The following is a 16,118-nucleotide window of genomic DNA, read 5'->3' on the forward strand; positions in this document are numbered from 1 at the left end:
CTCAAAGAGCATGGGTCCTCTTGCAAACACTTAGGCATGGCTCTGTTAATGCCAGTGAGATCTGTCATGTGAGTAGCTTTACTGGGTAAATGTGTTGGAATTCAGGTCCCAGCCCAAAGTGTGCTTTTATGTGACAAATGCAATTACCACCCTCCCCAGCCCTGTGCCTGTACCCATACAACGCATACATCTGCAAGGCTCCATGTAGTCAAATACTGTGTTCTAGCAGAGCCCATTGTATGGTCAAGGCTTGTTAGACAACGTATTGGCCCAGTAACCTGCATGTCAGGGTACACAAACAGTGGAATACCTTGTTTTTAATCCGTCCTCTCCCTTTAGCACCTGCATGTGTTTGCTGTGGCCTTGACTTTTAGCTCCTAGCTAACGTTTTCTATTCTGTGCCACTACTTCGCACCAATTTACCACTTCTTTATTTTTCAGTTCTTTTCCACATGCCTTTCTCAACTTTTTCGGTCAGTTCATCTTACTCTCCTTCTCCCTCTTTTCATGACAATTTATTTATATTTCTTGCTTCTCCATGCCCAGTTCAGCTGTCCGTGAGGCTCTGCAACTTAATCTGACTGTATTTATGTCTAGGAATTATTTGCTTGTGCAAACACATGCACAGATATCCCTTTTCCCACAAGCCAATATGCAAATGTATAAAGGTATTCTCTATTAATTACTGTATTCACAGTTGTGTATTGAATGGTCCATATTTCACCTGGTGACATTCTGCCTTTAATTGTTGCTTCTAGTTCCAGCCTCGGTCCAGGACCTATTAGCCCATCATGCTTACAGCAGTCATTCCTTGTTAGTAACCTGGCAGAAAGCTCCTGGTGTAGCTGAAAGATACGACATTCTGCTCTTGAATGAGCAAGGAATCCTCCTGAGCAACAAATCAGAGCCAGCTACTGCCAAACAGCACAGATTTGAAGATTTATTAGCCGGCAAGAAGTATAAAATACAAGTTTTGACAGTCAGTGGCGGGCTCTTCAGTAAACGAGCAGAAACTGTTGGCCGAACAGGTAATTAGAACATCTTGGTTTATTTATAGCTCCCACAGTCAGATATCATTAAATACATGAATCATCTTTGTATCTTGATTCTGGAATGATTCCAGTAAGGATAGACTCCAGATATTTATGCATCATTTTTCCTGTTTTGTGCTCGGTATGTGAATCTGAAATTTGTTAGCATAATAATGTGGCCATGGTTCATAATAAGCATTTTAAACCGAAGTGCTGAATGCTTCCCTCAGTCTGTCTGTTATGGAGTTACATGAATGCTTTATTGTCATCAAGTTTTCAATTCACAATCTTAAATCTCTTTAGTGCAGGATTTGATGTGAATACACACCTCTAAACTTAGAGCCAAGTCTTGCAGTCTTTACTCAATTAATGCTTTGTGTAGAAACTAATGGACAGTTCTGTGTGAGCACAGGCTGGAGAACCAGGCCGGCTGAGAAATACAAACATTGTATTGGAGACACTCAGCAGCACCTCATAAATGCTTTCCCCTTGCTTCTGAAAGTTGCTGTTGACAGTACTTAGCTACTTGTGGCTTAATTGAAATGTATTCCAGTCATGAGTTCTTGCTTTATTAAAGGTTCAGCTTAGTGGCTAGACATTTTGATATTTACTCTTGCATTTATTCTTCTTTTCAGTTCCAGCAGCTGTCACAAATCTGAAGGTCACAGAGAACACCACTGACCGACTGTCCTTCAGCTGGACCACCTCGCAAGGGGAGCTTGATTCATATGACATCTTCCTATACAACCCAGACAAATCCCTTCATGACAGGATTTCAGGAGAGCAGCACCTCCAGAAATGTTCATTCCAGAACCTCCGTCAAGGCAGGATGTATCGAATGGTGATTGTTACCCACAGCGGGGATCTCACTAATGAGTCGTCTGTCTTTGGAAGAACAGGCAAGAACATCTAAGAAAATCATGTCTCTAGTGTAGTGCTAATGAGGGACACCAATGAGCTGGTCTGGTACTCATGCTAGATTAGAGCAACTGTTAGAAATATCAAAATTGGATCTTATACTTGAAAAGCATTAGAAAAAGAAGGTAAATTCTGAATGATGTGTTTACAAGAGGAAAAATGAAGCAATAGTTCCTAGGTCCTCAGGTCAGGAGAAGAACATCCCAATGTATGCTGCATAATCCTTAAAGGAAACAGCTGCCTCCCATCCTAAAAGCAATGTTTGTCTATGAGTGGAAAAGACAAAAAAGCAAAGCAAGTGGGGTTAATGGGGTAGACAATCTACCAGTGAAATAAAACTTGTTTCCCACGGGGAGCTCTGGCTGCAGCTCCATGTTTGTTCAGCTGTGTATGGGAAGCAGTTTCCTAAGCAGCTCCAGCAGCTCTGACACTCTGTGAAACCTCTCTGTATCCTCTGAGGCACCATATAGTAACCTCTGTATACCACTGCCTCTGGATAGTGGTGCACTTTCTTCAGCTACCTCAGAATTGGACGTTTCCAGACACTGACTGGGAAAAAGCTGCTTGACGTTTGCAAAACTGTCTATTATGAACATTTCAGCTGCTTTTGGGGACAACGTCAGTTCAAAATAAGAAAGCAAACTACTGAGATATGCTTCCTGATGCTTTCCGGCTTTTTGGCCAGCTGTGGTGGCTTTCTAGGTTGTTATGTGGCCGTCATTGTGCGATAAATATAAGGTCTGCTTGACGTCATTGCTTCTTACCCTAACAACCTTCTACACAATGTAATACCCATCCTCTTTTTTTCAGTACCAGCCCCAGTTGTTGGTCTCAAGGCATCCAACCGAAACATGACAGACAGCCTGTGGTTCACCTGGAGTCCAGCAGCAGGAGATGTTGACTTCTATGAGCTGAATCTTTACAACCCAAATGGGACACAGAAAGAAACATGGCACAGGAAAGACCTGAAAGAGTGGCATTTCCAGGGGCTTGTTCCTGGCAGAAAGTACACTCTGGTTGTGGTGACTCACAGTGGTGACCTGACCAACACAGCAAACGCTGAAGGAAGAACAGGTAAAAGACACAAAAGCTTTGGGATTTTTGTTTAGTCCCATCTGTCAGATTCATATTACTTTACAGCTACGTAACAGGCTTATTCTGAGGGAGGATTTATTATAAGAGTCACTGAAGGTGTGAAGATAAATGATATCCCTAAGGGTATTAAACCAATAGAGTGTGATTTTGTTCAGCACTGTGTTTCTTTCAAAGGCTCAGGAATATGTAATGTCTGTGAAAGGCACCACCATCAGCACAGATGCAGTAACTGGCTGTGCACACAGGATAATGTAAACCACTTCGTGATGCATGAAGAAAATAGCTCATGTTTCATCTTATTTGTGTAAAAATTTGTTAAGAATCTCTTTTTTTTCTTCTTCCCCTCCCCCCCCTTTCTGTGTAGCACCCAGCCCTCCCAATGCTGTATCGTTTACCGATGTTGCAAATACTTCTTTATCAATCACTTGGCTGGGTCCTCCAGACTGGACAGACTATGACGATTTCGAGTTGCAATGGCTTCCAAAAGATCCCCTCACAGTATTCAATCCCTACAGCAGCAGCAAATCAAAAGTACGTATCATCTACGGCCTGCGACCAGGAAGACTCTATGAGTTCAGTGTCAGAACGGTCAGTGGCGACAGCTGGAAGACATACAGTCAGTCACAGGCTGCAAGTGTCAGAACAAGTAAGTAACGATTGCCATTGCACCCTGACACTCAGCTGCAGAAGATGCAGAACTGTTAAATCTTACCAATTCCTTTCACAGTCAGTAATTTCCATTAGTAAATTAATGAATGACTGGCAAAGAATTCAGCTAGACTCTAAGCCATTGCTGTGCGCAAGGTCAACTGTTTAAAGATTGAAAATGGACATACATTTGAAATCTTCACATCCAGAGTGGGGCTGTTTGGTTGGTTGCAGAGCCTGAATCAATCAGTTTCAGGGGTAAAATAGGTCTGGATATCCATACTTCTCTGACAGTAGGATACTGAAATAATCAAAATGTTTCTGAACAATCAGACAGGAAGGATGAATTAAACCCTGCTGTACTAGATTTGAAACTGGAATCAGTGTGTTCCACCGCTCTGGGTTTCTCTCTGTGTCTGTGGATCCATATCATCTCTAACTGTCTCTAGCAACCTCAGCAGCAGGCTGATTTGAAAAAGTGATCTGGAATCATAAAAATAACTGAGACTTGGCACACCCTCGTGTCACTTGAGGTGGGATTCAGCTTCAAATTGACATCTGTGTTTAGTAAGCTGAATAACTCTTTAGACTTCCTTCAGCATCTTCATTAAAATGAGAGCATAGCTACCTCTGTCACCTGTATTTAATCACTTAATTGTAGATGTCTGCCATCTGAAAGTGAAATCCCATCCTTGTTACGTCACATGTTATGAATGGTGCTCCAATATTACGTGGTTAAAGCATACTTCTGTGGTATGCTTTACTAATATGGACACACCACATGCTACTCAGGAAAGCAGATCAGTCGTGAGATGACAGTATCAGAACTGACTGATACTGTTGACTGCATGTAACCTCCAAAAAAGTTGTAAGAGAGTTCTAGAAATTCAGTGTTGCTTTCCAGTGTTGCTGTTCTTAAGGCTTCAGCAAGTAGTTTTGTTTGCTTGTTTTCACAATTAATTACCGAAGCTTCACAAACCTGGTGAGGCTGATGTCACTAGATCCGATTTCAGATGGCTAAAATGAGTTACACAGCCCTTTTGCAGAAGAGGTGAGAGTTCTGTCTCCCAGCCTCCTGCTCTGATCGAATGGTTGATGCAGAATCTAGGGGCCATAGGGTGAGCAGGGAGTGTAGGATGCCTGTCCCTTTTCCCACTGAGCTTCAACTTCTCAACATTCCTCTAGAACCAGACAAGATACAAAGCCTTCATTGTCGGCCCCAGACCTCTACTGCCATTGCGTGTTCCTGGACTCCTCCTGATTCTGACTTTGATGGGTATAGCGTTGAATGCAAAAAACTGGACACCCGCGAAGTGGAGTTTTCTAAAAGGATAGAAAAGGACAAATCTCTGCTTAATATCATGACTCTCGTTCCCCACAAGCGATACCTGGTGTCCATCAAGGTGCATTCTGCAGACATGACGAGTGAAGTAGTTGAAGACAGCACCATCACAATGATCGACCGTAAGTGGAATTCCGAGTTGCTGTGAAGGGAGGCATTGAGCAGGAATAAGCAATAGATTGTGTTGGTTAGACAGCAAAAGGAGTTCTGAACTCCACAATTGCCAGTGTGTGGCACTGGTAATCTGGTTGTCAAAATAGGGTGAATGCAATATAGTTGCAGTAATACAGTTTTTTAAAAGATTCAACGATGTAGATCCTTAAAATCCCCACTTTTGCTGCACTGGTTCTCTGAAGGTTTTTCCCTATGTACTTCGCTTTCCAGTTTAGTTCTGCTGTGTCACTGTTTGAGATATAGCTTTTTATCATATGAAGAATATTTCCTAAAGAAATTCCGCAGTCAGTCTGGAAGATGGTACTCTATAGTTGAATGCTGCATCTGGCTGACTCAGGGCTGTTCCTCTGGAAAAGGAAGCAGAAATTTAGATGTTTAAAATAGGTAACCTCCTGTAGTGAGTGTGCTATGTGACCTCCAAATACGTGGCTTAAACCTGTGTCATTTTTAGCAGCTACAATTTCTGATTTCGTAGATTTAGCAAGACTTTAATACATTTCCATGTGGGCTTCTGCAGGAATTCCTACTGAGGAGCTGCCACTGTTATTACAGTTAATTCACTGCTGGCTTGTTTCATCCTTTGGCAGTTTCCCTGTGGGAGGTGAAGACACTTTCTTGATTGCAAAGAGAATAGAATCAGAGACTTGGGTCCAGTCAGCTGAGCTTTATTAAGAATTGCATTTCCCTTACTAGGTCTAGCTCACAGCAAATACACAGATAATGCTTTTCTCTTTTTTTTTTCTTTTTTTTTTTAATTACTTAGGTCCCCCTCAGCCACCTCCAGACATACGGGTGAACAAAAAAGAGGTGCTGATTACCAAATCCTCCATCAACTTTACTTTTAACTGCAGCTGGTTTAGTGATACTAACGGAGCTGTGAAGTACTTTACTGTGGTTGTGAGAGAGGCTGATGGTAAGTGTCATGATTTAATACCATTCTCTCTGTAGCCTACAGGAGTTACACTGGGAGGTACACCTGCATCACTACACAGCAAAGGAGCTTCTCCTCATCTAGTGGCTAAGTTCCATTGAGGTTTTGGATCTATACCTGCTCCCTAGCCTGAGGACTTAGGAACTCAGTCTTCTCCTCAGAGGGTCAGTAGGAACTGCAGAGCCAGAAGCAGTAGTTAGCTTCTGTACTTTAGGTTAATGGTCTCATGTATGTTCAGGAAATTTGCACAGTAGGAGACTTATGTTGGATGCCATTGGCAGTGGACACGGAAGAAACTGCCTTGCTGTGCACAGATCTCAAAAGGTAGTTTAAATGTTAGGTGAGAACACTAAGGCAAGTCTTTTGGAGAACCTCAGTAAGCCATGCTGAGAAGGCAAAGGCAGCATCTCCCAGGTGGTGTTTACTTACTGAAGAAAATAACTTTGCATGCAGTACTGTGAAATAGAATAGAAATTGCTCTTTTAGCTTGCATGTAAACTTCCCTTTCTGCAGTTGACCTATATGTGACAAAACAGATGGATGTTTCAACAATTAATACCTTGTTTTTAGAAGAGGCTTCATTTACTTGCATGCCAGGACATATTTTGTGACCCCTGAGAAAGTTTCTTAATCTTTCTGTCCATCAGCCCTTAGGGAAAAAAAAGCACAGATAATATTTCCACTGTCTACTCTGTTTATGCAGATTATAAAGCTCTTTGAGAAAGGGACTGCTCATTGCCATGGTTTTGCCTACCTGAGCCTTTTACACTCACTTTATCGTGAGTTTCCATTCAGGGGACTCCTGTCATTTCTTATTGCAGCTTTTCTCTCTATACAGAAGACTTGTCAGTGTGTGGATTTATATTATTTTTATACTTGCATTTTGAAATAGCTGGTGGTAGGATGCAGGATTATGGATCACAGAGATTCCCACCAACAGCACAGGAAAAAATCTCATAGCATTGAATTCAACGTGTGTATGCCTATTGCAGCATCATATCTGGAAAAGTTGCACTAAGGTCTTGTGAGGAAATCTGTCTGAAGTTCCCCAGAAAAGTCATAGCAAGATTGGTACTAGAAACCAGGCGCCCTAACCACTGTAGCTTTGCATTCACAAGGTAACCTGTGCAGCCTCAAAGAAATGCTGGAAAGTTGGATAAGAATGTGTCTGTCAACAGCTTGAACTTATAAATTGCATTGCATTAATGACTGTGGTATGTAAACCTTCTGTCTTTCTCTGCACATGATGTAGGTAGTGAAGGACCGAAGCCTGATGAGCAGCACCCATTACCTTCCTACCTGGAGTACAAACAAAACGACTCTATACGCATCTACCAGACAAATTATTTTGCCAGTAGATGTGCTGAAAACCCTGACAGCGACTATAAAAGCTTTGACATTAAGCTTGGAGGAGAAATGGAAAATCTAGGAGGAAGGTGTGATCCAGATCAGCATAAATTCTGCGATGGACCTTTAAAGCCTCGGACTGCTTATAGGTTAGATTTGTGTTGTTGGTTTGCTCTGTCACATTATTAGGCATGGTGCAGTCTGGATGCCTGATACAGTTGAGCTTCTGTAGGTTAATAACTGCGTTGTACAATGTCCTGTTGTTTCACTGTGAATTTATAAAAGCTTTATCCATGCCCCCATTCCGTAGGTATGAACCAGTCCTTCACTAGCATGGGAATGGTACAGTTAATTATGCACAAAACTCAGTGCAGTGAATAGGCTGATTTAGTTCCCTCGACTTGATGGGGAGCTCTCGTAGAGCTGCCAGATCTTTCTTAAGATGACTTAAGACCATCAGCTAAGTCAGAAGAATACATAACAGGAGAAGGCAAGCACACTTCACTTAGTCTGTTTGGCACCACTGACCCACACCAGTTCTTTGGAACAAGTTAGAAAGACCTGGAGGTTATCCTAACCTGGGGCACCATCCCCAGGCTCCAGACCTAGGTCAGGGTTAGCTGTAGGGTGTGGATGAGGGCGACTGCCAAGACCAGGCTCCGCAGTTAGGCAGGCTGTGAGACCAAGCTCCAGCGCAGCTCAGTCACCCTCCTCCTGCAGGCAAACACTCTCCCAAGAAGTCTGCAAGCTGCTCACCGGCCAGACACATGGACAGAAGGCACGTGCCAGGCAGTGCACATCACGCCTCTCAGCTTCTTCATCTACCACAGTCTGCTCTCATTAGGGCATGTTTCCCAAAAATGCAGTCTGGGAAATACCCACCTTACCAGGAGAACCAAGAGGACTGAACGTTTCTCCATTAGCACAGCCCCATCTGGCCGTGAGGAGGGACAATATCTCCCCACTGAGAAGCATTTCTGAGTCCTCTCCCCGCTGCAGCTTCTGCTAGTCCTGCCTTCAGGCGTGGCGAGGCTGTGTGTGCCAGCAGCCAGAGCCCCATCCGTTACCTCTGCCGGGGTACCCCAGAGCCTCCATCTGTACTCACTGGGCTCTCCCCGCTGTAGGATTTAACTCAGGCGCCTGCATTAAGAACTCTCTATGGTCAGTGGAAAGGGTTTAGTTGTCTCTAAGGGGCAAATGAGTTCTTACTTTTCTGCTGTTGGTTCTGAATATCTGATGAGCTCTAACAGTACTGTTTTTTTAGGATCAGCATACGGGCTTTTACCCAGCTCTTCAGTGAAGACCCAAAGGAACTCCCTAAACCTCTCTTTGCAGACACCTTCTTCTCTTTACCTATCACTACAGAGGCAGGTTAGTTTCAGGCTTGTTTTTCAATGACTGTAGCACATGATTATATATTATGCCTCAGAACGCTCCAGTATATAGAACTATTTGCAAGGAGTGGAACAAAACCAGATTGTTGTGTGTGGCCTGAGGGCTGCTGTGAAACGAGGCTGGAGCCGTGGCTTACTTTGAAAATTCGGAGGACTGCTTGATGGAGCTGCTGACGGTAGAGGAAAGGGTGAACTCTCAGTGAAGCTACCACCAAGAAAAGTTCAAAGTGCAAGAGCATCAAACTCCCATGTAACGGGGCTGTGCTTTCTTTTGCTGTGGTTGGGAGTGAAAGATTTTGCATAACATTTGGAAAAAATAAGGGCAGAAAACCAAGGCCAGGTTTTAGCTAAGTGTTTAAATGCCTTACATTTCCTGGCATTTAACCATTTTCTTTAGCTTATAATGACATATCCCCTGAACGATATTGATTCTTTGATTCTTCATATCTTTTCCTCAAGATACATAAATACACTGTTTTGTTTCTAGAGCCTCTGTTTGGAGTTATTGAAGGTGTGAGTGCTGGCTTGTTTCTGATTGTGATGTTAGTGGCTGTTACTGCTTTATTTGTCTGCAGACAAAAAGTCAGGTAAGTTGAGTCCCTTTATCAGTCTCTGTCACTGAAGTCAGGTCAAATTATATTCGTTTAAGTAATACAATGTTTAAAGTGTAACTGTAAAATTGGTGGAATGCACTGAACTATTCAACAGGTAAAATCTACATCCCCCAACATCTGTATGCACTACGTATAGAACTAATGACGTACATTTTAAGAGATGTATATATTCTTGATTCAAATACCTACTGATGGTAGTCAGAATTATGTCATAGAAGGTCCCTGTAGCTCTTAGTTTTCAGTAGGAATCTGAGTATTTCTGAAAAACTGGTTTATCATTCAAACTGAATGTCTTTTGTCAAAAATGAAATGTTTCAAATTAATTTCATCTGTATTGTAGGTGGGAAGCTCTTGAAACTGTTCATTTAGACTTTATCATTTCAGTTCAAAAATCTTAAGGTGTGACATTACCTCACTGTCCAAAAGATTAGTTCAAATGTTACTTCTTTTTTTTTCGTCATAGTTGTGTATTTCACATTATAGATGAATCTTAAATAATGAAGTTTAAATATGTTTTTAAAAAGTGAAATACTTTGCTCAACTTTGAGAGAAGCATTATGCATTTAAACCATTTTGCGTGACTGAAAGAGATATGACATTATTGGTGTGAAATTCCTTGTGGTTTCTGAAATAAAAAAATTTCAACATTATATGGGAAACTAAAAATCTGAAATTCAGTTCTTGATACAAGATTATTCCTGATTTATTCCTGATACAAGATTAGGTTTATTTTATTTTGAATTTGCATTTCAGATGCCAGAATTTCACATTGAAAAAAACTTGTTTTCTGACTAGTCGTAGCTTTTAGCCAGAATGGATTTACCCTTTTGCAAAGCTATTCTTATGCTCTATGAACAAATTCAGTGTATTCTTCTTTATGCCTTCCAAAAAAAGAGGCATAAATCAGTGGCAATAGTAAATAAAGTCTGCTTTTGCATGTATAGACTTGTGCACTTCTAACTGTCTCGGTACATAGTGACATGTAGAGCATGAATGGAGTGCAGATTCGTGTGTTTTCCACCTTGGACATCTCATTGCATTTTTTTGATGTAGATAAACTTCAGATAGAGTGTGGTTTCTTGTTGTGAGTTATATAGCCAGCAGGACTGCAAGTACCACTATGGTTTTCCCTTATCATACATAAAGAGAAAATGTTCTTTAAGGGAGGTATATTGGAGGAGATGGCAATGGAAGGATGAAAGGGGCTGCGGCTTTCCCAAAGCCCACTGTGGGGCTGCCACTTACTCCTCCAATGAACCTAGGTATCTCCCAGAGGCCTGGTCTGCAGAGTCTGAAAAATCTACCTTCACGTTCCTCTCTGCTTATAGAGAATCAAGCAATTTAACATAGGACACCCTCCTTAACGATAGGCTGGGTTGTGAGTGTTTCAGAGCAAGACAAATATCTTACTGCCTGTGCACATGCGTACACTCCGCATCGCTATTACCAAACCAAAATACAAGAAAACTCTGTGCCGCAACTAAGAGGAACTTCACATGATCAGAGCCACAAATCAAAACAGACTTTCTTAAATTCCTTTTTACCAACTTAATAATGTAAGTTATGTTATTGGTAGCTCTTATCAGTATCAGAACGTGATGGTAAAACAGAATACCTTCCTTTTTATTCCAGCAATGGCCACGAAAGATCTACAGCAAGGCTGAGCATTCGCAGGGACAGGCCACTCTCAGTCCATCTGAACTTGGGGCAAAAAGGGTAAAATCAAAAGTTTTGTTTCTAAGAGTACTGTTTTAACATGGCATCATGGATGAACAGTCACATCTGGTCACTCACTGATGAAGTGTTTCTTTTTCTTTTTGAAATCATTTCTAGGAACCGGAGAACTTCCAGGTAAAAAGAAAAAATTAATACCTAAAAAAGCTTCTTGATAACCAACTGGATAAATTATGACTGTGATTCATCCTGTGATTTTCTTCCTCCTGTTGAATATTTTAGTCCGATCAAAGTCAGTCATTTTGAAGCACACTTCACCAAACTTCAAGCAGACTCCAACTACCTCCTGTCCAAGGAGTATGAGGTGGGATCTTAATCTAGGCAAAGGATTTGCTTTATGAAGGGGCGGGCTGGCTGAATCGATGTGTTAATGCGTTAGAAAGGCCTGTATTTGTTTGTCTTATTCACACAAATCCAGATAAGTTTGAGAGTCTCACCTGAACTCCACTTGAGCTAATGCAGAAAGCAGCTCTTAATTTGGCATAGCATCTTCTGGTTGTCATCCTCTGCTGATACCTATCTGGCTGAGGTCAGGAGCATTCATTTGTGTGGGACATCTGTGTCATAAAGCATGGAAAGCACCTGCCGGCCTTGTGCTTACTTTAAACCAGTATGATTAACTGTTTAATTTCAGTTTGTTCTTGTAAGAAAACATCCATTCTCTGTCCGTGGCCTTTGAGAGCTGATAAGCACTGCATCCCCCTGTGTTGTCACGTCCTTTAATTATTTCCACCTCACATTTTATTCCTACCTTTTTTTTGCAGGACTTAAAAGATGTGGGTCGAAACCAGGCATGTGACATAGCACTTCTGCCAGAGAACAGAGGGAAGAATCGATACAATAATATATTGCCCTGTGAGTTTTAGGTTTGGTTGTGTAAAATTACATCACAGCAGCTATTTTTCACTTTTTTCAGCAAGCCTAGTGGAAAAGAGAGTGCAGCCAATCCCTTCCCTCCTTCCTGTCAGAGATGAAATACCTCTGCCAGCTCAGGTTCTGGTGCTTGGAGGCAGATGATGTATGGCCCTGGATGGTTTCACACAGGCCAGTAATTTCATTTCACTCTAGAGATGTAATGACTAGCATTCAGTCTGGAGAGAAAAAGCTCCAGCTATTCCCAGCATTCAGTCACTGCTGATAATAAGGATAGTAGAAATAACAGTGGGCTTGTTTACATATAGGGTGTCATCCATTGAGTGCTTTTTGACAGCCGTGCCAAATCTTACTTCTTCAGAGGACATGGCAAACCTACTATGCAATCTAGCGCCAGTGTGGTTCTGCATGGTAAGACACACGTGAGGTTAGCTCCCTGCTCCTGAAGCAAGACCTCTCATTGAGAGTTGCCCCCTTTAATCTCCTCTCTGCCAGTTTGGGAGGTAACTCACGCTGTGCATCGGGGAGGAACGCCACATGACTCGCTGCTCCACATGCTGCCCTGCTGCTGAGTGCGGCGTGCGCTTGGAGCACAGCCTCACAGCGTCTCCTGTGTTCTGCCTGCCGTGCCGGGCTGGGGAGCATGCCCACGATGTACAAGAAAATGCCTGACTGAGATCCAACATGGCATTATCTCACAAATCAGTGACCTGGTGGCTTAGGCACTCTGTACCACTCTGTAGTGCTGGAGATGCCACTGGCCCTCGGAAAGGGGGTTGGCCTGCTCGCACATGTTAGCTCAGGACTAACTGAGCTGCTCTCCAGTACAGCACACTGCTGACAGGATCAGAGGAGGATGCTCTTGTGATTCTTTTGTTGCCATAACAAATCCTATGCAACTCAGAAGAGGAATTTTTGGATATTCACTGCTTCCTTCTCATCCATCCATCTCCTAGTCTTTGGAACACTCCACAGCACTCGTAGGTGAAAGAGAGCATACAAATATAAACAGTTATTCCTCTAAATTAGCCCTCCATATAAAATCCTTGTAATAATGCTGCCAGTCCTTTCACAAATGCATTTCTGCAAATGGGAGAGGGATTGAAAATTAAGACCTAGCTGTAAGCCTCTTGTAATCAATTTCTTCCTAGATGATACATCAAGAGTGAAGCTTTCCAATGTGGATGATGACCCTTGCTCAGACTATATTAATGCAAGCTACATACCAGTAAGTGACTCAAGGATGGTGTTTTACAGTCCTCCCTCCAGTGGTAATTTGTCCTTCATCTAAAACTGAATATAAAGCTGGATGCCTAAGGCTCCCCTCCCCCTTCATTTATTCACTTGAGCTAAATGTCTGAGAACTCATTTTGTGGGTGTGCTGAAAGGCTGTGTCTGACTGCCATTAAGTTAACTGTGAGTGATTTAGCCAGCACTTAAGGACACTTTCTTGGATTGCTATAGTTATGTAAGATAGCACGCCTAATTGTCCAAGGACACATTTTTAAAGGTCACTGATTTCATACAGTGTCCACAACAACTGTAGCTATCACTGCAGGTGGCATCCTCATTGTGGAGCTGTAGCTCATCCTGACAGTGTTGGCACCTTGCATGATGGTGAAACTGGCTGAGATTACAATAATGCCCTTTGCCAAAGAGTTAGGATTGATAATAGCAGTGGCTTTAGCAATCCAGATTTCAAGCCAGAATTCATCTAATTTATTAAAAACAGTAAATAAAACAAAAACCTCTAGTAGATCCAAAATTGCTTGAGACTGTGCTGAACACAATAGAACAAAGAAACTGCCACAACAGAAACAGTATTTAGATACACTGCCACAGTCTCTTCCTTCCTTCTGCTCCAGCCAGCCTTCTGCTTCCAGGTCCAAGACAACAATTTAGCTCTCAAAACTATTGTCCCAGCAAGGGCATTGTTGCTGCAGAGCCCTAGATGCAACCCCATGGCTTGTTCAGTTGCTAGACGATCTTTTTCTTTTTCTCCCTTTATGGAAACTAATGGAGTTCTCTCTACTTGCAGGGCAATAATTTCCGCAGGGAATACATAGCAACTCAGGGCCCTTTGCCTGGTACCAAAGATGAGTTCTGGAAGATGGCATGGGAGCAAAATGTTCACAATATTGTCATGGTAACCCAGTGTGTTGAGAAAGGCCGGGTAAGCAGTGACTCTTCTTTATTATTAATAACTGTTTTGACATCTATTAAAAGTTTATGTTTATTATTTGCATGCCAAAGGCCTCAGTCAAGGAGATGTACAGTAAGAGACAAGAGTTATAATCTAAAGACTGGAGACAGATTAAGGCTGAGAAGTGAGAATGCAGTGACCATCCCAAGATCATGGAGCACGTCAAGGCTAGAGTTAGGAACAGAGCTCAGTGCTTCTGGTCTCTAACCCTTCACTTTGCTCACGAGTACTAATATAATCCCCTTAAGCATGCAGAAGGCAAACACTAGCAAAAAATGCCTATTTATCAACTCAAATCAACTACTGCTTTAAATATAGGCTCTAGAGAGCAAACGTTGATCATTAAACACATGGAATTTTCTCTGATGCATAAACCCTGATGCAGTAAGCAAAGTGACTGCTCACGCACTCACTGGTTGCAAGCATAGGTAGGTTATTTAGCTGTCCCAACAATCCACTTCCCCAAGTTTGACCACATCCTGCACCCAACTTGAAGTAGTGATCATCTAGTGGAACATACTGGGGGGGGGGGGGGATATTTCCTTTCAGCTTACCATTTTTTCTTGAGGAGATGGTGAAAGCGGATGCAGGACAGGCAGCCACGTGTCTCCTCCTGCACCTCACTGGCTCTGAGTGGGACCCCACTGTCATGTCTCAGCAAGAGGTGGGGAAGTGGGCACTGTAGGCCTAGCTGTCATCCAAGCAGAGCTCTGAGAAATGTTGGCGCAGAAAATGTTGCGGCATCCAGAAGAGGGCATCAGGGCTTCCCATTCCCCCCATCCCAAATGCGTATTATGAGAACTTCCACTTCCCAGCTTCATCCTATCCCGTTCCCATCCCAGGCCCTGTTTGTTGAGCTGACACAGCAGGGGGTGGCATCACTCTCTGAATTCAGCTGCTGCAGCTCTTCCTTCATCCTCAGGCACAGGAGGTCTGAAGCTATTACTGACACTAAATCTCTCTTTTTCTGTGTCCCTGCAGGTGAAGTGTGATCACTACTGGCCCCTTGACCAAGATTCCTTGTACTATGGAGACCTGATCGTTGAGATGCTTTCTGAATCAGTGCTCCCAGAATGGACAATACGGGAGTTTAAAATCTGCAGTGTATGTTTGTGTTCATCTTTTTTTTTTTTTTTTTGGTAATTAATTGGCTCAAAAACAACTGCAAAGCTAAATTAGGACGGTTTCTTCTGCTGTAGCACAGTTGCATCATGCCCAGCCCATCTCTGGTGGCAGCAGTAGCATTTGCTCTGAAGGTGCACGTTGTTTGTGTCCCCTCCTCTCTCGTCTGTTCTGATGACCCACACTTTTGTATCCTGACAGGAAGAGCAGCTTGACTCAACGAGGCTCATTCGTCACTTCCACTACACTGTGTGGCCAGATCATGGCGTGCCAGAGACCACCCAGTCCCTGATCCAGTTTGTCAGAACTGTAAGGGATTATATCAACAGGACCCCAGACACAGGACCAACTATCGTGCACTGCAGGTGTGTGCAGCAGCAAAACATCAGTGGCACAGAGCCTTTGTGCGTACCCTTGGGAAAATCCAAAATGTTCATCCCCGTTAGGCCATGGGCAGTCACAGAACCTGAGAGAGATAGCTGATGGGCTTAAGTCTCAGGATACATCAGAGCAGCCTTCCCAAGGCACATGCACTTGCTCACAACCTCACCCTGGAGATACACTGAAAATGATTTTCAGGGAACCACTGCGTCTCTTGTGGGACCACTGGACAGCACTAAAGCCGTCAGCAGCTGCCACTGTTCACATGCTTTTGCATTTTTAAATTGCCTGTGTGCTGCTGTTGTGGCCCA

General features: G+C 42.9%; 1 protein-coding gene across 4 annotated transcripts in view; it reads left to right on the forward strand.

The window, feature by feature from the left end:
- PTPRB (protein tyrosine phosphatase receptor type B) overlaps positions 1–16,118 on the forward strand; it is a 64,385-nt gene that overhangs the window by 38,151 nt on the left and 10,116 nt on the right. For 3 of the 4 annotated variants that reach the window (XM_063322950.1, XM_063322949.1, XM_063322952.1), the window contains 17 exons: positions 759–1,028; positions 1,667–1,930; positions 2,760–3,023; positions 3,409–3,690; positions 4,878–5,156; positions 5,972–6,121; positions 7,392–7,635; positions 8,751–8,857; positions 9,368–9,467; positions 11,127–11,210; positions 11,328–11,345; positions 11,451–11,532; positions 11,993–12,083; positions 13,253–13,329; positions 14,140–14,274; positions 15,286–15,408; positions 15,628–15,791. In XM_063322950.1, the coding sequence (XP_063179020.1) occupies positions 759–1,028; positions 1,667–1,930; positions 2,760–3,023; positions 3,409–3,690; positions 4,878–5,156; positions 5,972–6,121; positions 7,392–7,635; positions 8,751–8,857; positions 9,368–9,467; positions 11,127–11,210; positions 11,328–11,345; positions 11,451–11,532; positions 11,993–12,083; positions 13,253–13,329; positions 14,140–14,274; positions 15,286–15,408; positions 15,628–15,791 (2,734 nt within the window). The remainder of the gene's footprint in view (positions 1–758; positions 1,029–1,666; positions 1,931–2,759; positions 3,024–3,408; positions 3,691–4,877; positions 5,157–5,971; positions 6,122–7,391; positions 7,636–8,750; positions 8,858–9,367; positions 9,468–11,126; positions 11,211–11,327; positions 11,346–11,450; positions 11,533–11,992; positions 12,084–13,252; positions 13,330–14,139; positions 14,275–15,285; positions 15,409–15,627; positions 15,792–16,118) is intronic. The other variant, XM_063322951.1, reaches the window with a different exon arrangement.

Source organism: Chroicocephalus ridibundus, chromosome 1 (genome assembly GCF_963924245.1).
Source record: "Chroicocephalus ridibundus chromosome 1, bChrRid1.1, whole genome shotgun sequence".
NCBI lineage: Eukaryota > Metazoa > Chordata > Aves > Charadriiformes > Laridae > Chroicocephalus > Chroicocephalus ridibundus.